The 26,104-nt window shown below is 43.6% G+C and overlaps 2 protein-coding genes across 8 annotated transcripts; one reads left to right on the forward strand and one right to left on the reverse strand.

Moving 5' to 3' along the window:
- Positions 1 to 3,694: 3,694 nt before the first annotated feature.
- LOC117839007 (organic cation/carnitine transporter 7) lies at positions 3,695 to 8,128 on the reverse strand. Of its 5 annotated transcripts, XM_034719232.2 has the most exons (8): positions 7,923 to 8,128; positions 7,124 to 7,241; positions 6,637 to 6,904; positions 5,922 to 5,971; positions 5,734 to 5,810; positions 5,057 to 5,591; positions 4,765 to 4,967; positions 3,695 to 4,089 (listed from the first exon to the last, which is right to left on the reverse strand). In XM_034719232.2, exons 3-8 carry the CDS (start codon positions 6,891 to 6,893, stop codon positions 3,880 to 3,882), a joined length of 1,332 nt encoding a protein of 443 aa, XP_034575123.1. In that variant the 5' UTR covers positions 6,894 to 6,904; positions 7,124 to 7,241; positions 7,923 to 8,128; the 3' UTR covers positions 3,695 to 3,879. The 5 variants fall into 5 exon arrangements, with proteins under 5 accessions (XP_034575123.1, XP_034575121.1, XP_034575122.1 ...); XM_034719230.2 differs by having other exon boundaries at positions 5,734 to 5,971; positions 7,923 to 8,127; XM_034719231.2 differs by lacking the exon at positions 7,124 to 7,241 and having other exon boundaries at positions 5,734 to 5,971; positions 7,923 to 8,127.
- An 8,623-nt stretch (positions 8,129 to 16,751) lies between these two features.
- Positions 16,752 to 25,036, forward strand: LOC117836604 (protein NETWORKED 1A). Of its 3 annotated transcripts, none has more exons than XM_034716073.2 (6): positions 16,752 to 16,909; positions 18,561 to 18,791; positions 19,799 to 20,146; positions 20,224 to 21,545; positions 21,669 to 23,441; positions 23,744 to 25,036. In XM_034716073.2, exons 2-6 carry the CDS (start codon positions 18,689 to 18,691, stop codon positions 24,788 to 24,790), a joined length of 4,593 nt encoding a protein of 1,530 aa, XP_034571964.1. In that variant the 5' UTR covers positions 16,752 to 16,909; positions 18,561 to 18,688; the 3' UTR covers positions 24,791 to 25,036. The 3 variants fall into 3 exon arrangements, with proteins under 3 accessions (XP_034571964.1, XP_034571962.1, XP_034571963.1); XM_034716071.2 differs by lacking the exon at positions 16,752 to 16,909 and adding an exon at positions 16,955 to 17,419; XM_034716072.2 differs by lacking the exon at positions 16,752 to 16,909 and adding an exon at positions 17,492 to 17,989.
- The last annotated feature ends 1,068 nt before the right edge of the window (positions 25,037 to 26,104 follow it).

A 26,104-nucleotide genomic window follows, 5' to 3' on the forward strand; every position in this document is an offset into this window, starting at 1 on the left:
AAGCTTCCAAAGAAGCCACATAAAGTTTTAACGCTACATCAATTGGCGCACCGAACACTCGGATGCGCACTTGGATCGTTGAACACCCGAGCAAACCAAAATGGCCATCGGCCATATCATCGCCGAGAGAATCGAGATCTAACGCCGCAAGCACTGCTTGTGACCCCAAAGCAAACAACGTCAACACAACCCCGAAAAGGAGACTCCAACCCGATTTCTTAAGGTGGGAGTAAGCATACCTCACAAATTCATTTTCGGAAGACGCGTCACCACCGCCGCAATCGCCGAAGATGATTTGGAGGGACAAAAGCAATAGTAGCCGGAAGTCAAAACCATCAGGATAAACTAACTTCTGCCTCGTCGTCGACGAAGCGAGGAGACCTAACTCTAGCCTAACTAATAAGAAGAGGGTATGTACACCAGCCATCGATCCCGCAGCTCCTCTCCACCTCCGGCACTAGAGCGGTCGCCGGATGCGAGGAGGAGCTGGTGAGATCAACGTCGGGATCGGAATCGCCCTTGCGCCGCCCTTGTGTACTGTAGAAAGGGGGAGGAAGTAGTTAGACCTTCGATTGTTGATTGCTGGCCGTGTGATGCCGCCGATCAATGATTTGTGTGGTTGCTTTTGCCCTTATTTTAGTTTTCTTTTTCTCCGAGGTTGCTTTCAGTAATCAGTGTGTCCTCCTATCGTGCCACAAATTAACAACCCTATCATAACACATACAGTTATATTACTAGGTTACGAGTATATCATAATCCATCCCTTTTGTACGAGTCGCTCTCGTTGCATTTTTTTTTCTTTCTATGAGCCTCCTGCGTGTAAGGCGACGACGTTTGTTTAGGGTAACAGATGAACACAACAAAGCTGCTCGGGGGACTAGTTTTAAAAAATAATTAAAAAGGACAACAACCTTGTCATCATGATCATGTGCCATGATGGGGATTGGAGACGCGCGTACAAGCTTAGCACCATGGACTCCACTATGATGGAGGCCGGAGACACGCGTCAGGTCGTCTGCGCCCTCGACGAATTGACGTCCGGCACATCCTGGACCAAGAGAATATCCTATAGAGCTAGTGAGCTACATTGAGTCTCCACCACAAGTTTTATTTGATTTAATTTCCTTCACCTAATGAGCAGGTTTTATAAGAATAAATCCTATTGCAAATATCATTTGTTGCTTGGAAGTAGCCAAGGCAGCAGACAAGAGGCTTTGCTAGCTGGACACACGAGAGGGGTTGAGAAGATTGGCAAGCAATCCTAGGAGGCTTGCTTCTTGGATAGCATGCTTCAGATTGGGGCATGGAGAAGATGCCGAGAGGTATGGAGAAGTGGATAAGCCAAGAATCAGCAATATATAATTCTAGATGCTGCAATCAATTCTGGGAAATGGCTGCCATCCCGTTCTGATGCTGCAATTAATTCTGGGAAATGGTTGGATCTCAAGAAACCGATGCAGGCAGATAGTCTCTTCCGATCGGTGAAAGACTTCTGGAGTTCTGGTGAAGTGAACGTGCGGACACAGACACAGGAAGGCCTTTCCCAATTTGGGAGTAGCAAAATTGACATTTTGCCATAAATACGCAACTGTAGCATTTCGTTTGTATTTGTGAATTATTGTCCAAACATTGACTAATTAGGCTCAAAAGATTCGTCTCGCAAAGTACAACAAAACTGTGCAATTAGTTTTTAATTTCATCTACATTTAGTACTCCATGCATGTATCGCAAGTTTCATGTGATGGGGAATCTTCTTTTTGCATAGTGCTAAAGTTGGGATTTTGGAGGGAAGTAAACAAGGGCTAAGTTACTTGGGACAGGGAAAGTACCTCTCTTGAGTCACTAACGTGTGGGCCCATATGTCAGTGACACAGCTGCAGATGCAACTATTCCAGAGTAGTCCCGATGGTTACTTGGTGGCATAATATCTATTTTACTTCCTGAACTTTGATGAACTTTGCATCAAGAGTCAAGGTTGTTCCTCAACTCTTGCTTGAATAGCTAATCTAGTTCTTCAACTTTTGTTTTTATCAGACATATCCTTGTGTTGATATGAGGCTCCATATTAACATGAAACTAATGAAAAAGTTATTTTTACCCTTACCTCCTCCTTCCCCTCCTCAATTTCCGCCGTTTATTTACAATATTAACCAAAATAAGTACGAGTGTGTAGATATATGTTTACTAAGAGAGTATGAATATAATACAGACATGGAGCATATATAATGTACCACGAGTATATGAGCACATATCAACTTTATATTAAGTTGCGTATATTATGAAACAATATGAGTATGTACACTTTACATATAACGAGTAACGTATGATTTAAAGAATTCGAGTACATATACTTTTTGAACTATATTTTAGGTCAGTTAAAAATGTATTGCTGTGTGTATGCATCAAGAAAGTACGAGCATATTTGACCTACATAACCTAAGGGTAAATTAGATTTTTCACATTAGTCTCACACTAAGATATAGCACAATGTCAGCGGAAGGATGAGTTTGACTAGTCCTATCTAAGACGAACTTGACTAAGTGTAAAGTTTAGGGGTCAAAAATGGCTATTTTGCCTTACTTGGTTTATTTTCTTGTGTTGTCAGGATGTAATGGGGAGCTTTTAAGAGTTCTGGAGAGCTTAGGCTATCCGCACCGCATAACAGGTAAACCCACCTGTACAAGCCTATGGCCACATGGCATGAGCAAATATAGAGATCGGTAAACACAGAGTGCTGCCGTGCGTCGCCTCTCTTCCCACCTCCAAATCAACCACCACCGCATACCCGCCTTCTCCCTCCCTCCGCGCGCCAGCGGCCTCCTCCCTCCCTCCGTGCGCCGGCGGCCCGGCCTCCTCCCTCCCTCTGGTGCGGCGACCCGGCTTCCTCCCTCCACGCGCCGGCGGCAGCCTCCTCCTCCCTCCGGCACGGTGGCCCAGCATCCTCCCTCCCTCCGACGCGGCGGCCCGGCTTCCTCCCTCCGCCGCTGCCTCCTTCTTCCCCGCCGCTGCCTCCTCCCACCGGTGGCCTCCTCCCTCCCCACCGTTGCCTCCTCCCGTCGGCGGACGGCGACCTCCTCTCTCCCCGCCGATGGCCGATGGCCTCCTCTCTCCCCGTACCTCAACCTCAACGACGACAACGGGCGCCACCTCCGGCCTCGACCCGCCCGTTCTCCTCCCCGCCGCCTCCCTCTCTCTCCAGATCCGATGCGGCGAGGGCACGGGGAGCCTGTCGTCATTGTGGTGGCCCGCGGCGGCCACCAGCGGCCTCCTCCTCCCCGACAATGGCCTCCTCCGTTGTGGCTCCTCCTCCTCCCGACCACCGTCTCCTGCTCCTCCCCTACCCCGACCACCACCTCCTCCTCGATGGCCTTGCGCTGGTGAGCATGTGGCGGACGGCGAGCTCGTCGGCTTCGGAGCCCGCGGCCTCCTCCCGCCAGTGGCCGCAGCTTCCTCACCGGCACCGCCCGCGGCCTCCTCCCTCCCTCCTTTCTCCAGGATGGCGCGAGAGAGCGATACCATTCGCCTCGTCCGCCTCTAGATTTGCCGGTGCTGTAGCAATCGGTAGGATAGGGGTGGGATAGCGTACCGCAGTGCGGGAGAAGGATCGGCAAATTTGCAGTTGAGGTGGGGTAGCGCAACGCGGTGCGAATAGCCTTAAAAGTTTTGATTGGTTTGTCCGTCCCCTGTGCTGTCCTGCCTAGAAATCTACAAATATTATTTATTGCTAGTTCTTCGTAATTCATTTCCCTTTGCACATCCAATAAACTGTTATGTATACAGTTCTGTATTTTGCTGTCTATATGCAATCATGATATCACTGATGAATCATGATGAACTACAATCCCAGACGCCCTAAGTGTCCTGATTCAACACCATGCGTCAGTCCATCTCGCGGCCCTTGGTCTCTACAGGGAAGAGGATGCAGGCAACTCCGGCGAGGAACAGCACCAGCTCGAACACCAGGATGGCTGCCATCTGGTGGCAGCTCCGCAGCATGCCGACGGCGACCAGAGGGCAAACAACCCCGCCGATTTTGCCGATGGCGGTCGCGATCCCGACCCCCGTCGAGCGAACGGACGTTGGATACACCTGCACAGAGAAGTGCAGAATTTAATCTCGCGAGAAATACTCTGCTGCATGAGAGTGAGTTGACTTGTGTCTATAAGACTATAACTGCTAAAGCGTGTTCAGAAATACTTCCCTGACCTATCCTCTGCTCCTAGGCTAAGTGTTACTTGGAAACTTTCAACCTGAAAACTCTGACCTAGAACTAATATTCAACTCAAACAGCTTGCACTTGATCATTTTGGAGCGCGGATGCTTCAGCTAGGGGAACAGTCACGTGCACATGGTTATGCTTGTGTGCAAGTCTTTCATGGCCTTCGTGCAAGCTACAACTTGCAATTCAATTTAGTAGTTGTAGCTTCACGCAAAGAGAATGATAATTATACTATGCATAGAGCAACAAAGACATGATAACCACCAATTTTTGCAAAGGGGCCCAAAAATGTGTTCTATTTGTACTTTCTTTATTGGGACCCCTTCTCCATTCTGTAACATAAGGAGATCTGACTACTGCTAATGTTAACAAGTAATACAAAGAGATCTTGAATGATGGATATTCAAAAGTACAAGTTGAACACACATTGGCTGTGTGAATATATTATCTAAATTTACTTCAATGCCTGATATATATGTTATTTGCAACAGATAACAAAGAATGTGATATTAAATTAATATATACCATAAGAAGTTGAGACGAACCTCTGGAGCATACAAACATAAAACTGTAGTGCCACCTGTGCCACAGGCACGAGCTCCGAATAGAAGTGTAGTAGTAAACAACTCATTTTGATGAAGTACGAGCGGTCCAAGGAAAGCACAGCATGCAAACATCAGGCAGCACATTGTAGCTTTTCGGCCAAACCAATCAACAAGCAAAGCGGACAAAATTAAGCCTGGAATCTCTGTGAGAGAAGTGAAGCCATAAATTAAGTGGGATATGCCATAGCCAGTCATAAAGAGTGGGGGATTTAAAGGACTTGCTGAATTCTACCTGCTAAACTAGTGATAAAAGTATCTTTGTAAAGATTGCCATCTTTTTGGTGCATTTCAAAAATCAGATCAGAACTACAGCTTCTATTCACATCACTTAACTGCGATGTCAGCAATGCTATCCCATAATAAGCGAAGGAACTTGCATAGTAAACAAACCAAAGAAGAAGAGTTGATCTGAGCAAGTTATGTGATAATAGCTTGCGCAATGTAGCAATAGCACCAGTGTTGGAGCAAATAGCATTCACAACTGTATGTTTCTTCTCTCTGATTGGAATCAGGTGTTCATCCTCAGAAATATTATGAGTAACGTAGTCGGTTTTTGGTTCTCCATGGTATGTGAGAACTCCCAGAGGAAGAGCTGCTTGGTTTGCATTGGCCATTCTCTCCAGGACAGCAGTTGCATCAGACATTCTGTTTTGTGCACAAAGATAGCGTGGTGACTCAGGTGTAATTCTGAAGAAAGGAAGCAACAGGAAGCATGGAAGGGCACTCAATGCCAGCAACCACCTCCAACTCAATGCTGATAGTACAACCTGCAATGCAAATAAAAATAAAGAAATTTTTATATGAAAACTTTGTGAGCATTCCAAAAATATCCTAATTTCAAAGACCTGCTTGAACAGATTCCTAGATACAGTATAGGAAAGCTCGCAGTAAAGGAACAAAATGTCATACCCATGCAAGTGAAGCCTCCAAGACTGTGCCAATAGTCCAGAAAAAGGAAAAAATAACCATCCAAGTGCCACGATTTCCTGCAGGAACGAACTCCAAAAACCAAGATGAAAATACATGGCCACTGCCCACTCCTATGCCGACAAAAAACCGAAGAACCAGCAAGCACAAGTAGTTAGGAGATAACGCACTTAGAAAACCCAGTCCACTAGTAAGCAGAGTTGAAAGCAATAAAACAGTCCTGAAAAAAGGTACAGGGTTTGTTTCGTTTACTCTTGAGATGTAGGAAATCAAACAGAGAAAAGAATCACACTAAAAAAGAGGAAAGTCCAATTTAAACCTTTCTAAGTTCAACATAATACAATCATAATTCATCCAAACTATACCCTCTACTCAAAACTGTGAAACCAGTTATTTAATATCCCCTCAACTTTGAGAAGGTACAAATCCCTATTTAGTGGTGATGGTTATCAAAGTTGATATGCAAGGCTGGCTGCTTATGTAGCATCCCACTTGGTTTTTTATTATTTACAAGTAGAAAGGAGAGAAGAAAAAGAGACAGAGGTGGAAGTGAGAAGAAAGCGAAGAAAATTCTGTTTGTCTTTTATTTTTTTAATCTGTGCTGCCTCACAGCATCAGATCGCTAACCGAAATGGCTCATTGATTTGTCGACTCAGCGACCTGATCCCAATCAGAGGTCACATAAGGAAAAGCCGATTCCAGTACCACCACCATTGTCAAAATTGCATTGGTTTATTTGGACATAGGCGATTAGATCCAATACATTTGAATTAGTGGGAAAATGAACCAATTTCCTGCCTATCAGAAATGAGTTAATCTTATTCCTGTTTATCCTGAGAAGCCAAGGCTTGTGAAATGGAAACATGAAGAGGGGCAAATCCTTACCTTCTTCCATATCTGTCGGAAATAAAGCCCCATGTAAAGGCTCCAATTAGCATGCCAGCAAACACAACACTCGATAGAAGACTCTCATCTTGGGGAGAGACATTCCACTCTTCCCGCATCACTGGTCCAAGAAATGACAGTAGCATGACCTCCATGGCTTCTGCAACCCAACCCGTTCCAGCATATGCAAGGACGAGTGCTTGGAACTTCCCGAACCCCATGGCTGTAAGCGCATTGTCCGTGGTGTATGTTTCCATATTGGAAGAACCTGCAGATCCAGCAAAGTAACAGGCATCTCTAAGAAATCCAAAGCATAAACTAGTGGTGAAGTAACTATTAGACATTGTAAGTAAACTCAATTTGCTCCATAGTGTTTGCCAATTCCATACACAAAATGATTTTTAAGGGAGCATACAAAACAATGTGATTCAGGCTTGGTCTCCATTGAGATCTAATTGAACAACACAAGGGATGTAACTGGACTCACCAATGAACCACAGTGATCTGGCAATACTTATTTGATGACTAGGATAAATATCAATGCCTGTCTGATCGGAGTTTCAGCATCAACCAGTGCATTAACCTTTCCTTTTCGCCGATTGCCACTGCGGTTTTGGAGGTCAATGTTCAGAAAGAGAAGGCCAGTGTAATCCAGCAAGGTTAAGTTCCATCCTGACTTTAACCCAGGAACCAAAGCCGAAACCACAAAGGAAACATAACCACACAAGATGGGTAGTGAAGAGATAGTGGTAACGAACTGCCATAGCAACGTTACCCCATATGCCACCATAAACCAGAAACCTTGTGAATTGAGATGAAGTGTTGGTTGAAGATGCCCAGGTGCATTGACCTCCACCCCCCCCCCCCCCCCCCCCCCCCCCCCCCCGAAATACAGTATAGACACAACTTTGACTCGCAACTACTAATTGGGTTTATTTTCTTAATACCGATCTTTTTTAGAGTAAAGAAACGTCACCGGATGCGGAGGTCATGGCTTCTCACAGCTCAGGGACGAATTTAGAGGTTGGCTAAGTTACCGGGGTTGTGCGAGGGTCAAAGGCAACAGAAATCCGCATAAAGAGTTGTGATCGTAGCTAGCACGATGACACGTTATCCGTAATTCCAATCGGGACCGAAATAGAGATTGAGGGGAACTCGAGGACCGCATATTATGCCTAGCTCGACGGACGAACGACAAAGAAACACCCTTGAAAATCGGCAAGGGCAGGGGCAGCCGAGCAGGGCACGGGAGGAGTAGGGGAGGGAAGGAGGGCGAGGAAGCAAACCCGGCGGGCGAGGTGTGCGGCGGGTGCGGGAGGCGCCGGTGGACTTGGAGGAGCCTCGCGCGTGGAGCGGAGGGGCGAGTCGAGCAACTCTTCTCCTCCGTTCCTGCCGCCGCCGGCGGCGGCGGCGGCGGCGGGCGTGGAGTGGACTCTGTTCTGTGTCCGCCGCTGTCTGTTTGGGAGGCGGGGGTAGTGTGAGGTGACTCAGGTGAGCAGCAGAGCACGGATGGGTCGGTTGACGTGACAGATTAAATCTAACTTTAAGGGGATGTTTGTTTTTTTAGCTAAACTAAATTCTAGCCACATGGATGTTTTTGACACTTATTAGAAGCATTAAATATAAATTAATTACAAAATTAATTGCACAGATGGAGGTTAATTCGCAATACGAATCTATTAAACCTATTAAGCCTAAAAGATTCGTCTCGCGAATTAGTCAGTCTTCTGCAGTTAGTTTATGTAGCTTATAGTTAGTCCTCCTAATTAGCATCCGAACATTCGATATGACAAGAGTTAAACTTTAGTCAAGGATCTAAACACGCTCTAAACTGAAATTAGAAGCCAAACGACATATTTTTTCTAGCTTTTTTGACCGCGCTTCTCCCAACAACCTCCACTTAAAAAATGTTTAAGGCTTAAACATGAATGTTTAAGGCTTAAACATGATATCGTTATTTCAATATTTATATAGCTTACCTAAGAAGCTTTTCCTTACCACGGTTCCATTTGGAACCGTGAGCGTGGCGCTGGACCCGCATCTTAGTTGCGTCACGCCTGGGATCTCATTTCTTTTCATTATCTTGGAACCGGATGATTGGAACGAGGGGTACGTACGCTTAAATACCCACATGGTCTTGTAGGGGTTGATTGGTTGGTGCATGTTTCTCGACCAGGCTGTATAGGGGTGTTTGGATACCTATTGTTAAATTTTAGCACATGTCATATTGGATGTTTGAATAATAATTAAGAGTATTAAATATAATCTAATTACAAAACTAATTGCACAGATGGAGTCTAATTCGCGAGACGAATCTATTAAGCTTAATTAGTCCATTTGCTAATGATGGATTAACTAGGCTTAATAGATTCGTCTCGCGAATTAGACTCCATCTGTGCAATTAGTTTTGTAATTAGCATGTTTAGTTCTTCTAATTAGCATCTGAATATCTGATATGAGCCTACTAAAGTTTAGCACCTCGTATCCAAACACCCTCTTAGTTTGGTTGCCTGCGTGGCCACCGGAGCTCGGCCCTCCACATGCAAAAAGGAGGTTAGAGCCTGAATCGCCAGAAACGCAAGGAACGGCCGTTTTCCATGGGCTAGGCTCGCATGGTGCAGTATTTTGTATGGTTAATGATGCAATCAGAATATAATTAGCATGTATTAAGTGATATTAGTATGTATTAAAGAATATTAAACTATAATAAGATAAATTAAGGATTATTTGAGCATAATCATGAAAAAAAATCTTATAATGATGATTATCTAATAATTTGATCTTGTGCAACAGAGATGGACGGGCAACCAAACAATATTTCTTCTCGACCAGACTTAATAGATACAACCAACCAAACATAATGCGTTTGCATATACCTAGTTTGGCTGAGGTGAGCCTGGCTCACATGCAATCAAAGCCCGTAAACAAAACACCTGTACTCTGATAAAATGTAACTTATAAGAAATCCTGCAATCATTACTAAAAATTAGACGTCCTGCAATCACAGAAGAGTTACATGATTTTTTTTCCTGGAAGGTTGACATGATCCTTTTAGGCAGTGTTTGGTTGGTTGGACGAGGGTGAATGGAATATTCCTGGATGGATGGAGCATGGATGGAATAATTCTACATGATATGATTGCCTATTTGGTTGGCTGTACGTGTACAGGGTCATACATGATTTTTGCTTGGTTGGCTGAAGGGGATTGTATGAGTTGGAAAGTTGGAAACGGTAGAATGGCCGATGGAAATCGGGCATTTTTGTAATGTCTGGCCCAGGTAGCCCATTTCAAAGCTCTGACCGCGAAACTAAGGCCCGCGAAAACAAGAGTGCGCCCTGCTGCTCTTCTGCTGCTGGTGGTGGTGGTGGTGAAAGAGCGATCCGTCGTCGGTCCAGCGGCTTTAATCAATCAGGCCGAGAAGCAGTCAGCAGTCACAGAACGCAGATCAACAGAATGTGATGATTTTTTTTGATGATGATGATGAAAGGGATTCAAGGAGAAGTGTAGTAGTATCATGTGTTAAAGCCTCGCTCGCTGATTCCCCAGCTGGCCGGTCCGGTTAGCCGATCAATCTGCGGTTGCTTTCGCGGTTTCGCGGATCCATGGCCGGCGCGGAGGGATCAGCAGCCGTGTTGATCTGCCCAACGGCGACACAGAAATCATGTATGCTATCGTTCGGAATTCGGGCTGAGAGTTAGCAATCCGTCCGATCTGAAATGCAAGCCCCAACAGCAAGCAATGCAACCAAATGCCGGCCAGGCAGCTAGCAGATCCTGCTGAACTTGCACCGACCATGCTGCGTTCATGAGACCCTACGGTCCCTATTCGACCCAAGTTATTGTTGCTGACCGCTGCGCAGGTGTACGTACCAGTCGCCGGCGCGGCGGGGAGTACCGTACCGTACAGGCACGGAATAAATGAGATCGCGACAGTATATCTGTACGTATACATGTACGTACGTGGATTAAGGCAGTCAGTATCGATCACGCACGCCGGCCGTGTTTAATTAATTTCCACATGCAGCGGTCGCGAGGGAAGGATCGAGAAGACGAGATGCATGATGCTTGACTGCCAAGGAATACGGATGAGACGCCTAAATCACGTACAGGTCGATCGCCCGGAGGTGGTGACAGCCTGACAGCAGCTCGATCCACACCGTATGCTTTGCATTGACCACACACGCCGAGATCGAGGTCGTTGTTAGTAGATGTATCAGGGGTTTGAAAAGGGTCGCTAAAGTGATCACCAGCTTCTCTCCTGTATAACTCTAGCAAGTAGCTGCAACGTCAATATCGCGTTAAAGAATATTTTGAATGTGGATTTTATTCCGCAAACTTGCACGCACTGTATTTGAAAATACAACTACTATATGCATATAAATTGTTGTCAGGGAAGACGATATTCAAAAGTAGATTTTTTGCACCTATATATCGTATTGCAAACCATGAAATTAAAGGTGCAACTAGGAAAACAAATTAATGCCGTCTACCTTTCAGATTCTAACCAAAAATCTTTGATTAAGGCTATATATGCAACAAATTCTTTCACGAAGATCGTGAGCCCGTAAGCGCAGCAGGCGCACGTGTTGCGCTAGTTCAAGCAAGAATATCATATCTGGCTCTCCCTCATTCAGACCTGCCCGTTTGAAAGAGATAAATCCAATCGATCTCTCCCAAATATTAATTAAACCCCCTGAAAACACAAACAAAGTCACTATATATATTCTTGTCTTAATGACTAATGGGCTCAACTTTGGCAAACTTTCAACGGACATTCACATTGAGGCAATGTACGTGCACGTACCTTGAAGGATATCTACTGCTCAACAAATCAGAGGCGGAAACGATCACCGTACGTACCATGCATGCACTCACACTAAACATGCAAAACCGTCCAATGATTGGTATAACACCTGTTTAGCGAATGTCTGTTCTTTCTAAGCATTATTGACGGCGATGGTGCTCAAAAATCAACATTAGCCAGTACTACCTGTAGAATATTAGGTTACCTAGCTCACTAGCTGCGTCATTGCCCCCCAAGTACAAATAAAATAAATGCGTATTTAGATTAAATCACATGGAGTTGATCCTATCCATTATTGTAGCTGACCTGCGCACCAGTGACGTAGTAATTCGTCGATGAACGTAGTTGGGTGGCTAACATGAAAGCATGGCTGCGAATCTGCGATAGTTGAAGGCATGAAGCTACAGAGGTTGATGAGCTGAGATGAGACGTACGTGTCATTAGCTACAGGAAAACTCGGCAGTTGGCAGCCGTTGGATGACGATGTGACGGCGCTCCCTCGTGTGCCAACTGCAACCTCCAAAGCGTGCGGAGACCGAGACCCCGCAGCTAGCTAGCCAAAAGGCGCCGCCCACTTTTTGTGAATCTGATCTGAATTAGCCGAGAAGCCAAGCAAAAGCTGTAGCTACCGCTGCTATATAGTAGCCATGCAAAACAGAAAACATGAATTCGCCGCAGCTTGTGTGCTGCTGCTGATGATCTAATTCAGGATGCGTTGATTCTGATTCTTTATGGGAGCTGATTCTTTGAGAGAAGTGATTCAAAGGTTGAAAGTAATTCTCTAGCATAAACTTTTAAAATCAGAATGAAGAATCACTTCATAGAATTAGCAGAGAATTACTTCTCTCTAAAAAACTGTTTGGCAGAGCTCCTGCTGAAATCAGCAAAGAATCAGCTCTGAGAGCTCTGCCAAACGCACTCTCAATTGCATCTAAAAAATGACATACACATAACTCATAACTCCTTAGTAAAAGATAGAATTAAACGGTTGATCGGTCAGGATTGAGGAACATCGAGGCTTTGACAGTGTACCCGAATGCCCACCATCCTTTATTTCCTCCTCCTCCTCCTCGGTCTGAGGAGTGAAGACTGGTCATGCTCCTCCAGCTCCCAAGCCAAGCAATCTCGCTCTCCTCTCGATCTGCTCCTGTGTTGCTTTGTTGTGGATAAAATAATTCAACAGTGCATGCTGATGAAGCGGGGAAGGTGTGCAAAGCAAAGTCCCCGGCCCTCTCCCTTTCAGTCGAGCTACACACGCCATCCGTCGTCGGTGCCAACTATGATGCATACACACACCACAGTAGATACGTTTCAGAACCTGATGCCCGACGGCGGCATTATCACAAACGCCAAATCTGTCGGCGAAATTCTTCCCTCTCCGGCGGCCACCCCCACTCCAAAAACTAAAGCATATTCTCTTCTGTCCCATTTACATAATGACAACTAAAGGAACGGCTCTAATCAGCCGATCAATCTTTCGATGACCCACCAAGCATCCCATTCAATTCGTGCTGCTATATTTTCAGCAAAGAGAGATTCAGTGCGAGCTAGTGCCAGACTGTCGGTGCCCTGGGGATAACGTACGGGGCAATGGCGTTGTGATTAGGAAGTAAATTGATTACTTGGGTTAGTGTCTGATGAGTGAGCAGAAAAGCAAATGCGAGTTGGACAAAGATGTTTATCCTTCTTCTATCCTAGTGACTTTTTGGGGACAGAGTATATATGCGCATGTACGCTAATTTGCTCCAGAATCAACAGTTCTGCCGACAGATGCTGCTATGGCCACTGCATGGTGATTTCTCCTAGTCCAACCACACTAAGGTGATTACCAAGCAATTAGCCGCGTGTACTGTGCGTAACATGCGGCGAGCGATTTGGACACGCAACAAAATTCCGTGCTCCAAGATGCTGTCACGATGCCGCATGCAGGACCCCAGCTACATACGTACTACGTACCACAGTACGGTGTCAACTGCAGATGCTGGATACAACAAGAAGTCCACGTATGAACAACAAGTGTTCTTTTTTTTTTTTTGCCCCAAGGAATATAGTTTTCTGGTGCCATGTCTCAGTAGTGGAGGGCCCTGGAAAAAGCTTGAAAGCCATCTTTATACTGTAAAGATCCGATTCTAGAAAAAAAACCAGGGAGGAGGTAAAAAGGTAGACTACTGGCAAGTAAAAGTTGTAGTGGTTGCTACTAATATATGGATTATTACAGGCAAAGCAACCTACTCTAGATAAATACGCTACTTTTTCAGTGCTGGATGGACCCGCTAGCTATATCTGCGTTATTTCTTGACAGGACATGTAAGGAAAATCATCTTACGATGGCGATTATTCAGGGCATGAACAGGAGCCAATACGGTGCGGCGAGTAATTTCCAGTACTTACAAGATTATTATTGAGCGTACTTACAAAACGATTGTGTACAGCACGTACTGGACATGAATTTCACGTATCTAGACCCCGTTTGGATCAGTCAGAACTAATGGTTAGCTAGCATTAGCTGGATGGAGACAGCTAGATGGAATTTGTTAGCTGGCTAGCTGAGAGTTATTGTTAGAAATTTAGGTATATTTGGGTACATTTTAATTCCAAAATTAATCTTGTAAAATATTATCATGAATATGTTGAGAGAACAGCATGATATGTGCAAGTGTTCAAGTTTAATCTAACAAGAACAAACAGAATCAAAAGAGATTCATGATGTACCCTAGGGTGGGGCCAGTGCCGGAGGCCTGATGCGCTGTTACCATCTGGATTATTCATACTAATCATGGGGCCTCAGTCGATGTATTCATACAAGTTGATGCAGGAAGATGTATGCAGTGCAATCCCTCGAACGGCCTTCTTGGAGAGCAAGAGGTAGTCGTTCAGCTAGACATAGAGGAAGCAGTCGTTCGGCCACTAGGAAGTAGTCAAACAGGGAGCGAGCAGTCGCGTCAAATGCTCCCAAAAACCTTATCTCCTGCCTATCCCGAGCAGGATCTTCAATGGCAGTCGTGGTTCCGGAGGCTCTGCTCTTACTAGAACTGTGCGCGCAGTGCTAGCGATGGGAATGCACGGTAGCAGCAGAAAACAGTAAGGGAGAGAGGTCTCCTGAATAGGAGTACATTAGAGTGTTTCGGTGTTTTGCACGTGTGAGAGCAAGAGGAGGTGCCTCTCTTATATAAGCTCTAAGAGGTAATGTTCATCAAACCTGGACATCATAATGCGATGAAAAGTTACTATTAATTGATGGGAATAATGGTCATCTAACTCTCAGCATTTTATTGGCTGTGTTAACTGAGTGAGTCAGTTCTCATAAACAGCAATAAGAACCTCTCCTCAACTTCCCATGCAAAACTAACCAATTAGTCACTCTTAACATTTACCATGGACCTTTCAATTCTTATTTGATTAATTGAAATAAATAGGCCTAACCTAATTAATCCAATAGTTATTAGCTAGACCTGTTTGGATCGGCTAGAGCTAAAGTTAGCTTGATAATTTTAGCGGGTGAATCCAAATCGCTCTTTAGCCGTGCCATTCCTATGGAGAAAAGAGTGCTCCGGTGCTAATTGGTATTATTGAACTTTCGAAACGACTCAAGTCCTTCCTCTTGGTGTGATGCTTAAGACATCAGTGACTCCGTCCACTAGGTTCAACTCTTGGTGTTCACGTACTACCTCCACACGAATGCTTTTAGTAGTTTTTATTTTATAGGCGTGTGATAGAAGGCACGCTCAGTGGTGTACTGTAAATTGCGAAAAAATGTTCTGCTTTAATTTTATTTTATAGAAAAAATGTTCTGCTTTATTTTATAGAAATTGTTTGTGACAAAAAAAAGTGAGGACTCGTTTAAAGCAAAGAAATGAAAAATACAGGGAGGGGAATAGAGGAAATTAACAGGAAAAGCCCATTCACTACCCTTTCCTATATTTTTTAGGGCTAATTGTTTGGAAAGGAAAAATATACAAGATCATGAGAGTACTTTTTAAACAATATTATGCATTAGAAGTCTTATATTTGTAAATCATATATCTTATCTTAGTATTAATAGAAATAGAGCCTCTACATTAATCCTCACAAGACGCACTATAAAAATATAAATCCTAAAAAATTTCACAAAAATCATAAACATCTGACCATCAATCCGATAGACTCTAGCAACATAGCCATTAAATCTATTATATTTTTTAATAAAAAAATACCCACATATAACATTATAAAAAATAACATAAAGTACCACCCTAATATTCATCTAAATTACCTACATATGACATTATGCTTAAAATAATTTCTAATTTTTCATCTAATTTTCCCACATCTCCATCGTAAAAAATATCTAAAATCACCACTAAACCTGAATATAGCTTACCTACATTTGTCACTACAAAGAATATTCCAAAGCACACCAATATATGATTCTAAAATATTTATTTTTATCATTGTTAATATATAAAAATACTAACTTAAAGAATACATGTATGATGTCTGTCACTGTGTAGAGCATGAATACGTGTATGTAGGAAGAGATGAATATCTATTTCCATGTTAAACGCACAGTTCAAACTAATGGTTCAAACATATATGAAGATGTGATGAATTTTTTTAAAAAACTATAAATGTGAATGAAAAAAGTGTATAGAGTAGTTGCTAATTAAAGTCTATCACAAAATATTTCGTAAATGAGAGAGAATGCAATGCAAACTTCTTTTATTATTAGTTACGAGCTCTAACTATTTTTTACAGATATAATATTTATGCCTTTTGAAAGTTTTAGCTCGTATAGGAACACATGTTGATAGACTAGTAGTTTAAAAAAGCAACAAACAACTAACAACACTTTAACAAACTTTTGATCAGATCCTAGTGAAAGCATCAAATATTTGCGAACCGAGAAAACAAAGAAGCACGGCTAGGTGGCTACCGTGTTGAGTACCCGCGTACCACAGCGTGATTCGGTAACATTTGACCTGAGTGCATCCGACGTCCCGGTCGAACTAATCAGCTAGCGGAGTGCTAGCACTACCTCCATAATGCTGTAGCGGCACCTGCTCCCGTGCCCCCTCTGGTGTGAGCTGGCCTGGGCACGATCCAACTAATTATTGTGGACGTGTGGTGGATCACAGTGAAGACCGAAGAAGATCAGTGCCTGGCGCGGCAATTGCCAATGAGCTCACTAGAGCTCTCAAAGTCTATTCCTGTTGCAGCATTTTCTTTCTCAGCTGCAGACAGCGCGGGCGAGTGCGCGCCCCACGGGAAAAAAGGAATCATTAGTCAGCGACAGTAATCTTCATCATTAACATATACTACACCTCAAGCCAAGAATCATCCAAAAAGATCTAATCATTCCTTCTCGCTCGCCCCATCATCATTCACTCGTGAATTTCCAAATCCAATTCCATTCCCATTTCCCTGCGCGCACATGCGAGCCCTCGGGGCTGGAGCAGGATGCAGCCGGCAATCCAGGTCCGACAGCGTCAGGTATACACTCATCACGAGAGAATGGGATAGAGAGGAAGAAATCATCGCGCCGCCCGTCGCCGTCGGCCCCCAACCCCCACGATCGGACAAGACCAGAGCGCTGGTGCGCCGCACCAGCCGAGTCCAGCCAAGAACTTCACCAAAAACAAATCCCTTTTTCTCCTTTTGTTCCCACCCGGGATCGAAGAGAGAGCCTCGCAACCCTGTCCTTGCTTTCCGGATTAATAGTTCGAGTGAGTGTGTGAACAAACCGACGATTAAATCGCCGTCACCGGCCCCGCTCCCCGCTCCCGGCTCCCCGATCCGATCCCGGGGTTCGCACCCGTTCGTTGCTGCTGGCCTGCTGCTGCTTGCGCCACCGCATTTCGCTCCGAGGCGGCGGGGGAGCGAGGAAGATGGCGCCGTAGCGGCGAGACGGGGAGCAGCTGGATCTCTCCTGGGTTGCAGCTGCCGCCGCCGGTCTCGCTGCGAGCAGCATCGCGGCCTCCCCTCGCTTTCACCTTGCTCGTGGTATGCATTAGCCTTTCTCTCTCTGTAGCCTCTTTTGATGGTGTTCTCCACCCTTTCTTCCTGCAAGATTGCCTTTTTGCACTTCTTTTTGGGGGCCTTCTGTCTCTCATCACCACCGTGCTGCTTCATAGCTTCGTCGGCCAATTGGAATTCTTCTTTTCAAAGGTTGCGCCTGGTTTTAGGATCGTGGTTGCTTCACGCATTCAGTTCATGCCCTTGGGCTAAGCAAAATCTGCTCTTCAGTATCTGGAAACAAAAATCTGAAGAATGCGCTTTCCATATACCGTTTTATCAGCCGACGATTACAGCAATCGAGCAATCAATGCGGTTTCTTTCCTGATGGGTTGGAATTCCACCTGCATTTCGTGGGGGCATCTGGGAGCTGGGAAGTGGTTGGGGTTGGGGAGCATCGTTTTATGTGGGTTGTTGGGTTTTCTTGTCACTGCCCCCACCCTTTTCCCTGTCATTTCCTTTCCTTTATTATTGCTGCTTGATGCTCCGTTTCCTAGTTCTGCAAGCAACATCCCATCTGTTCTCCTCCTAGTTCTGCAGGCGATTATCGAGCAATTGGTGAGAGTCCTTAATTAGCTTCTCCTGATTTCATCAACTTCTGAATAGTCCACTTTTATTGTATTGTTTTCGTTTGCTTGTCTTGCACTGTTTGAGTACATTCCTGCTTTTCCTTTCTCCTCTCCTCCCTAAAAATAAATAAATCATTGTCTCTTCTATCTCTGCTGATTGATCATTCTTCAGATGATTGCTTTAGGAGCTCACTTGCTGATTCTCTATATCCTTCTTACTGCACCCCTCATATTCTGTGATCCAAGCAGTTGAAAATCGTGGCCCAAATTTGTGGACATTGCGCTTGAAGTTTTGCTGCTCTACTTCATGGTTGCTTTCTTTCACCCTTCACTCCCCTGTTCACTCTTGTTCATAAGGGTGGCAGGCAACGAACAAAGCACGTTTTCCTACTGATTCATCATGTCAAAAGTTTAGATGATTGCTGTGTATTGTAGTCGTCTTGGGTCGTTACTGGCTAAGACAGTGATCCTTTGTGTGTACTTTGTTATTCTTTCTTCATGCTAAGAATACTTCATTTTCTGCTTGATGTCCAGAGTTTGACGTTTTTGTTATGTTACAGGTAACTGGTGTTAAATTGTGATTGCTTCTTGTTGCTTTCTCACCCTTCACTGCTCGTGGAATTGCAAAGGATCAAAGTGTTCTCTGTCAGAAGTTAAGAACGTCTCTTGTCTTTGGCTTGTTGGCACAATGGCAATGACATCGCCAACTAATACAAGGCGCAAGTATTCATGGTGGTGGGACAGCCACATTTGCCCAAAGAACTCAAAATGGCTAAAAGAAAATCTTTCAGGTAAATTATTTTCTTATATGTCAGACACTCTGAACCCTTTGAATTCTAGGAACTGAGAAAACTGTGTAGTGTTCTTTAAATTTGCAAACAATTATGAATAGAAAGATTGGAACAGGCAAAAAGATTTAAGTCAAATTCCACAATCAGTTCCGTGAAAGTTTAATCTACATAAATGCAGAGTTTAAGTTTTGGGATAATTGACAAAACCGTAACTGATTTAGTTATCTAGATTGGTTGTTATTGGTGGTCCAAAGATTCACATTTCTAATTGAGTTTTTAAATAAGATATTTTATTCTTTTGGTACATATTTTAAAGCATAAAAATATTATTTTGCACTCAAAATTCTTCACACTTTATATGGTTTTTGATTAAAAAAATAATCTGTGGCCTCAATCACCTTTTGCTTATTGACAGTTTGGCAACACCTTATGGCTCCAAGTACAAATGTGATTAGAATTATGACATACATTTTTTTGGAACTCCTAAATGATATGATCTGAAAATGACTTTGCACTGTGATGGTACCTGTAAAATAGTCATAAGAGTATTGAGAAAGCACATGCATATCTTCAATTGTGGTGTATGACGTTACAAGTTTGGTCTTCTTCAAGCATTATGTCTTGGTTTAGGACTTCAGGAGGCTACTGTAATGAATGACCACATTCTAGTCTGATATCACTTATTTCATATCAATCTAGCAGTTAAGCACTGTGATACCACAATATTGACTTCAGCTGCAGATCAATGCACCTCATTAATGTACAATTTGTTATCCCTATGTTAGAAAATCTAACAAGATTTAGGCTAGAAGGGCTACTTCTCTAGAGTGTAGTACTTGGTCTCATATGATGCCTGCCAGTCATAGACATTTAAATAAGAGTAGAGTTTTTTTAACAGAGCTTTCTGGAAACTGATCGGCGGTACTATCATGTCTGTTTATAGCATGGTACTTTACTTAACCTTTCATTTAGTTGGTAAAGAGCTTGTTTTTTCCTGATAAATGCAGATATGGATAGCAAAATTAAACTGATGATCAGGATAATTGAAGAAGATGCTGAATCATTTGCAAAAAGAGCAGAAATGTACTACCGAAGGCGACCTGAGCTGATGACCTTACTTGAGGAGTTGTACCGTGCATACCGAGCTTTAGCAGAAAGATATGATCATGCAGCAGGAGAACTTCGACAAGCACATCGAAAAATAGCAGAAGCATTTCCTGATCAGGTTCTAATGGACTTGGATGATGACCTCCCGGCTGAAACTGCTTCCATTGAAACTGACATGGACAATCCAGACATGTCTCCATATTTCCTCTCTTTTATCAATGCTAGTGATTCAAAAAAGCGTAACAAAGGTAAGCCTGTAATGTTTGATGGTTAATAATGTAACATTGAAAATAGAATCCACATCAAACAAAATGTGCTCTTGCAGATGACCAAGATCACGAGAGGCTCCACAAAGAGCTAGCAAGCTTGTTGGAGGAAAACCAAAACCTCAAGGATCGGATCTCATCCATGCTAGAGCACAGCAACAAGGCTGAGTGTGAGATCCTTCGCCTCAAGGAGTCCCTCGCTCAACAAGAAGAGGAGAAGGAAGCTGCAGTTTCACTATGCCAACAATCAACTGCTAGATTACAAAACCTCAAATCTGAAATTGTGCATACCCAGGAGAAGTTCAACAGGCTTAAAGAGGAGATGCAAACTGGACCACAGCTTTTGGGCAACGGAGACGAACATTTCTTTCTGCTTGAAAGAGCTAATCAGGACTTGCACTTGGAGCTAGATAATCTGAAACTTTTGTTGAAGCAGAAGCATGACGAGCTAAATGACAAGCAAACCGAGATGGAAAAGCTTCATATCTCTACAGAAGAAGAGCATCTCAAGCGTATGCAAGCAGAAATGGCACAACTCTCTTTGGAGAAGCAATTACTACTGGCACAAGACAAACTGAGACATTTGGCTCTTGAGAAGCAGAGTGAGGTAAGCAAGAAAAAGGACATTGAAGAAAGCAAAGCTGTGCTTCAGAAAGAATTGGAGAAGATTCTGGAAGAGAACCAAAAGTTGAATGATCAAAGCCACTCTTCTTCAGCAGTGATAATTCGTTTGCAGGATGAGATAATTTCTATGAAGAACATGCAACGAAGACTGGAGGAAGAGGTCTGTCAACATTTGGAGGAAAAGAATAAACTTCAACATGAGCTTTCTCATCTTAAAGAGGATAGGAGTGACTGGGAGAGGAAACACTCTTCAATCAATGAACAAATACAATCTGTGAATTTGAATGTAGAATCGCTACAAGCATTGGCACAAGAGTTGAGGGATGGCAATGTTGAGCTGAAAGAGATTGTCAAGAACCATGAGAGCATTGAACTTCTGCATATTGACAACCTGAAACAGTTGGAGAGGATGTCAGAGACGAATACACAGTTAGAGAAGTCTTTGTCATCTGCAGCCACCGAGCTTGAGGGGTTGAGGGAGAAAAAGGTGGCATTAGAAGAATCGTGTATGCACCTCAAATCCAAGATTGCCACTCATCAGTCTGAGCGAGCTGTGCTTGTTGCTCAGATTGAGGTAGTTTCTCAGACCATGGAGGATTTACTGGAGAAGAATGTCTTCTTGGAGAATTCATTATCTGATGCTAATGCTGAACTTGAGAGTTTGAGGAGGAAGTTGAAAGAACTGAAAGAATCTTCACAGGCACTCCAAAATCAGAACTCTATACTTCAATATGAGAAGAAAACGCTTGCCCACCAGGTATGTCTGAACAAAATATTATTTTCCAACAACCTAATTTAGTCCCAAGCAAGTTGGGCTAGGCTAAAAAAACTATTCTTAGTAATTTGGTTGGCCTTCTTAGTAATACCATTTTTATTTCAGGTTGACAGCATCACTGTCACTCTACTGAATTTGGAAAGGCAATACAAAGAACTAGAAAGGAGGCACTCGGATCTGCAGAAGGAGAAGGACTTAGTGCTCGATGAAGTGATTAAGCTACAGGAACAAATCAGGCTTGAGAGGAAGGAGCATGAAGATAGTACACACTCAAGCAACACTCGATTTGATGCTCTACAGAATAAGATTAGCCTATTACTAGAAGAGGGCAGGAATAGAGAGGTGCAGCTTGGAGAAGAGGAGCTCAAGATTGTCAAAGCTCAGGTAGAGATATTTGTCATGCAACAGTGTTTGAATGACATGGCAGAAGTAAATTCTGATATCTCAGCACAGTTGCGAAAGAAGAAAGAAACATGCAAGGTCCAGGAGGGTAAAATGTACAGCTTATCACAGCATAATCAGAAACTAACTGAAGGGATTGATTCAGTGGTGAAAGTGTTGCATTTGGATCGTAAGTATGAATCCTTAGACCAAATGAAGCTTGAAATCATCATGCAACTCATCTTGACTGAGATAAGCTGCCTGTTGAATAATATATCTGATGCCCAGGATGTGAAGCAGAATGAGCTGGTTGAGAGATCACTTGTTGTTACACTTCTCGAGCATTTTGGACAAGAGGTAGCTGACTTGAGGTCAGAGCGGCATGCCTTGAAGCAAGATCAGCAGACAAAGAATGAGGAACTGCTCCAGCTGCAGAGAGAAAAGGAGGAACTTATGAAGATAAGTGATGAGTTCTTGGAAGAGGTAGAGGCTCGTAACCACAAAGTGGATGAGCTGAAGGCTGAGGCAAAGTTCTTAGTTGGAAGGCTGTCAGAACTGCAAGAGTCCAGGAGGTCATTGCAAAGCGAGATGACCAAGCTGTTACAAGCGAACTCTTTTCTGTCAAGTGAATTAAATGACTCCATTGAGAAACAGAAGGTGTTTGAACATGACTTCAGCAATCTCGTTACTGAAGCAGTCAGCAAAGATATCCTCAGTGTGATCTTTAGAAGCCTTCATGAGGAGAGGACGTTGCAGCTGAAGTCTTTGCATAATAATTTTGGCTGTATGCAAACAGCAGGCAGTGAACTTTATCAGGAGATCAAGATGATGAACAAGAGGCTTGGAGAGATAGAAATCGAGAACAATTACCTTGGCAAAGAACTAAGTAGAACCATGAGTGTTTATGGCGGGTCTGTTGTGCAAACTGCTGGAGGAAAAGGGCATCCAGGCCGGAGAGATTCCAGTCTTCTGAATTCTGACAGGAAAACCCAAGAAGATTACCATGTAAACACGGAAGTGGAACACAAAGAATTTGGCGACGCTGATTTTCAGGAGTCAAATGAAATTCTGCAAGAGGAGGTATTTAAGTTGAGGAACGAAGTGGAAATGCTTAGGAGCAAGGAGAAGATTGTGTTTGACATCAAATCTTGCGATGAAGAGATCATGAAATTGCTGGCTAATATGCAAATGGCCATCATGAATGCAGCTCTGTTCAAGGAGAAGGTCCTTGAGCTCATCATAACATGCGAGAGTTTTGAGATAAGTGCCATGGTACAGAAGGAGGTGCTGAAGGAAGAAATCATACAAAGAAACTCATATGTAGATGAGCTCAAGGACAAACTGAATGCTGTTGAGATTGAAAACAGAAGACTGAAGGTTGATCTAAATGGTGATTTCACGATGTTAGGATCGTTGCAAACTGAAGTCAGTGCCCTGGAGGAACAAACCTTGTCCCTCACCAATGACTGCTTGCAACCAAATAAACTCAGAATGGAGGTATAGGTTCCATCTTTCATGTTTTATTCAAGATCTAAGGGTCATATATAGTTCCTGTTATAATATCATAATGTTATTCTCTAAGTTGATTCTTTTCTACTAGTGACATAGTGCAGTAAACTTTGCTATTTTCTCCTTATCATTCAGATTAAGCAAGAGGTCAAATATCCTTAAAATAGTACATACAGTGATTGCAGGACATAGCAGTTCTAGCTCCTGAAGATATGCATGAGAAATCTTAAATTTATACTCGTGCAAAAAAAACTCCTAAAGATACTCATTATATTTGCTTCCTATTTTAGGAAAATGTGTTATCACCTGAAGTTTTGAAGACCACCATGCGATCCAGTGGTGATGAAAATGCAATGAGGATGGTGAAGGACATGGAATTGCAGAAATTGCATGGAACAATCAAAGCACTTCAGAAGGTGGTCACAGATACTGGTGTCCTTCTTGAACAAGAGAGGCTTGATTTCAATGCCAATTTGCAGGAAGCAAAGAAGCAGATTGAGGTGCTGAAGCTCAAGGAGATCTTGGATGATGATATAATTGAAATGAATTATGAACAAATGCTAAAAGACATACAACTTGACCTCATCCAAACTTCTTCGGGCCGTAGAACTAGTCCATTTGGTCAGGAAAAGAAAAGTGTAGCACAAGTAGATGACAAAATGGTCAACCTTCGCGCCATTGTTGGGCCCAGCCGTGGACATATGGCTGTTGACTTAAGGCCACCTCAAAGTGAGTCATTCGGGACAGACAACAACCAAATGGTTGTGAAAGAGCTCAGCATTGACAAGCAAGAGCTACCGAGGTTGACCGCCATGGAGCCACACCAGGAGTGGAAAAACAAGGTTGTGGAAAGGTTATTTTCTGATGCGCAGAGGCTCAATGCCCTCCAGTCCAGCATCCAAGAACTTAAAACAAATGCCGAAACATCTGAAGAGCTTGAACTTGAGAGCGTCAGATACCAAATAAGAGAAGCTGAGGGTACCATCATGCAGCTAATCGATACCAACAGCAAGCTATCCAAGAAGGCTGAGGAGTTCACGTCTGCTGATGGTCTTGATGCGGAAAACACCGACTTGAGGAGCAGACATCAGCGTAAGATCTTGGAGCGTGCGAGGAAGATGTCTGAGAAGATTGGGAGGCTGGAGGTGGAAATGCAGAAGGTCCAGCAGGCTCTGCTGAAATACGAGGAGGAGCAGAGTAGCAGAAAGACTTCAAAAGCCCTGCAGCGGCGATCCAAAGTGCAGCTCGTAGAGTACCTCTATGGTCGAAGGCGGGACAGTCGCAAACAGCGAAGCTCGCCCTGTGGTTGCATGAGAGCGAAAACCATCGACGACTAACTCGCCTTCCACGCCGCTTCTTTTTTAAAAGGCGCAAGGGAAGGTCAATCTTGTCAGCTTCAGAATCGCATCAAATTGTCTATTTTGTTCATGCTCTTTATAGGTAAATGGGTGAATGTATAAGGGTTGTAAATGGTAGCCATGGATAATAACCATCTGTTATAAAGGTTCTCTTCGCTTGTAAAATTATTGCTAACATTTGTTGCTTGTAGCTTCTGATAATGTCCATGGTTGGTTTAAAGTGAATCTTTGTTACAGCAAAAGTTTTTTCCTTAAACAGGACAGGATGAAAGCCTCCTTAAACGAGCTGCAATAACTGATCATTGTTACTTCACAAGTTGCCACTACTACTTTCTCACCCATTGTCATAGTCTGGAACAATAGCTTGCACCACAGTTTGTTGAGCTTTTCTTTGTGTAAATCTTAATTCCCAATTCTTTCATCCTTAATTCCAGTTATTGCGGTGTTGCTCTAAAGTTCTCAGTTGTTTCTGAATATTAGCATGCAGGCTATTGAGCATGTGAAGGTCAATGAATAATTTCAATGAGATCCGGAGTGCAGCAAGTCCATGGTCTGGTGGATAATTCCATGGCGAGTCAACATCTATCAGGAGTAAGGGGACTTCACACGCTTGCAACCCGTCGTCTTGTGATTGCTGTTTTAGCCATTAGCATGGCATTGGCACTTAATCTACAGTAAGCCGGCAGAGGAGATGAATACCACTCGCTCATGATATACGGACAGGGCAATGATATACTCAAAGGAGATAGAAATTAGAAAAGAAAACAACACTCGCTCAGGATCATTGAGAAAAGCTATAACCAAATCTAAATCGGTGGTTGGGATTGGCCTTCTTTGCAGTTAACCACCCTACAGAAATTATTGTCTGCTAGTTCAACCCGTCGTCTTGTGACGAACATCCTGTCCGTGAGCTGCAGTTGATCCATTGTTTGAGCATCCGTGTCTTTTGACATGGTCTTCGTCTTCCCACGAGTAGACCCACCTTCCATCTCCTGACGCTGGACAGGGGCAGGTAGTCCTGCATCTCAATCCTGAAATCCTCCATCCTTTTCGTGCCTTTTCATAGCCTGAGACCACTACCATGAGGTCCTCCATCCAGGCATGAATATGTCAAGCCTAATCATGAGTTAGCTAGTAGAATAACAGCATGCATCCTCTTAAGGATTAGCTAATGTGTCCTCTTTTTCAACGGTTCTGTGGTCAGTCCTGTAACCACACTATATGAAAGACCTTTTCTGTAAACAGCCTTCTTCCAGTGCTTTTTACTGAATCCTTGTGGTGCCAATTGTTTAG

This window comes from Setaria viridis, chromosome 9, assembly GCF_005286985.2.
Source record: "Setaria viridis chromosome 9, Setaria_viridis_v4.0, whole genome shotgun sequence".
Classification (NCBI taxonomy): domain Eukaryota; kingdom Viridiplantae; phylum Streptophyta; class Magnoliopsida; order Poales; family Poaceae; genus Setaria; species Setaria viridis.

Coding starts and splice junctions, on each gene's coding strand:
- LOC117836604 (XM_034716073.2), top strand. CDS start 18,689: ATGGCAATGACATCGCCAACTAATACAAGGCGCAAGTATTCATGGTGG. Junction 18,792..19,798: donor GCTAAAAGAAAATCTTTCAG/GTAAATTATTTT, acceptor TGATAAATGCAG/ATATGGATAGCAAAATTAAA. Junction 20,147..20,223: donor TTCAAAAAAGCGTAACAAAG/GTAAGCCTGTAA, acceptor GTGCTCTTGCAG/ATGACCAAGATCACGAGAGG.
- LOC117839007 (XM_034719231.2), bottom strand. CDS start 6,893: ATGGAAACATACACCACGGACAATGCGCTTACAGCCATGGGGTTCGGG. Junction 5,592..5,733: donor TGGAGGCTTCACTTGCATGG/GTATGACATTTT, acceptor TTTGCATTGCAG/GTTGTACTATCAGCATTGAG. Junction 4,090..4,764: donor TATGTTTGTATGCTCCAGAG/GTTCGTCTCAAC, acceptor TTCTCTGTGCAG/GTGTATCCAACGTCCGTTCG.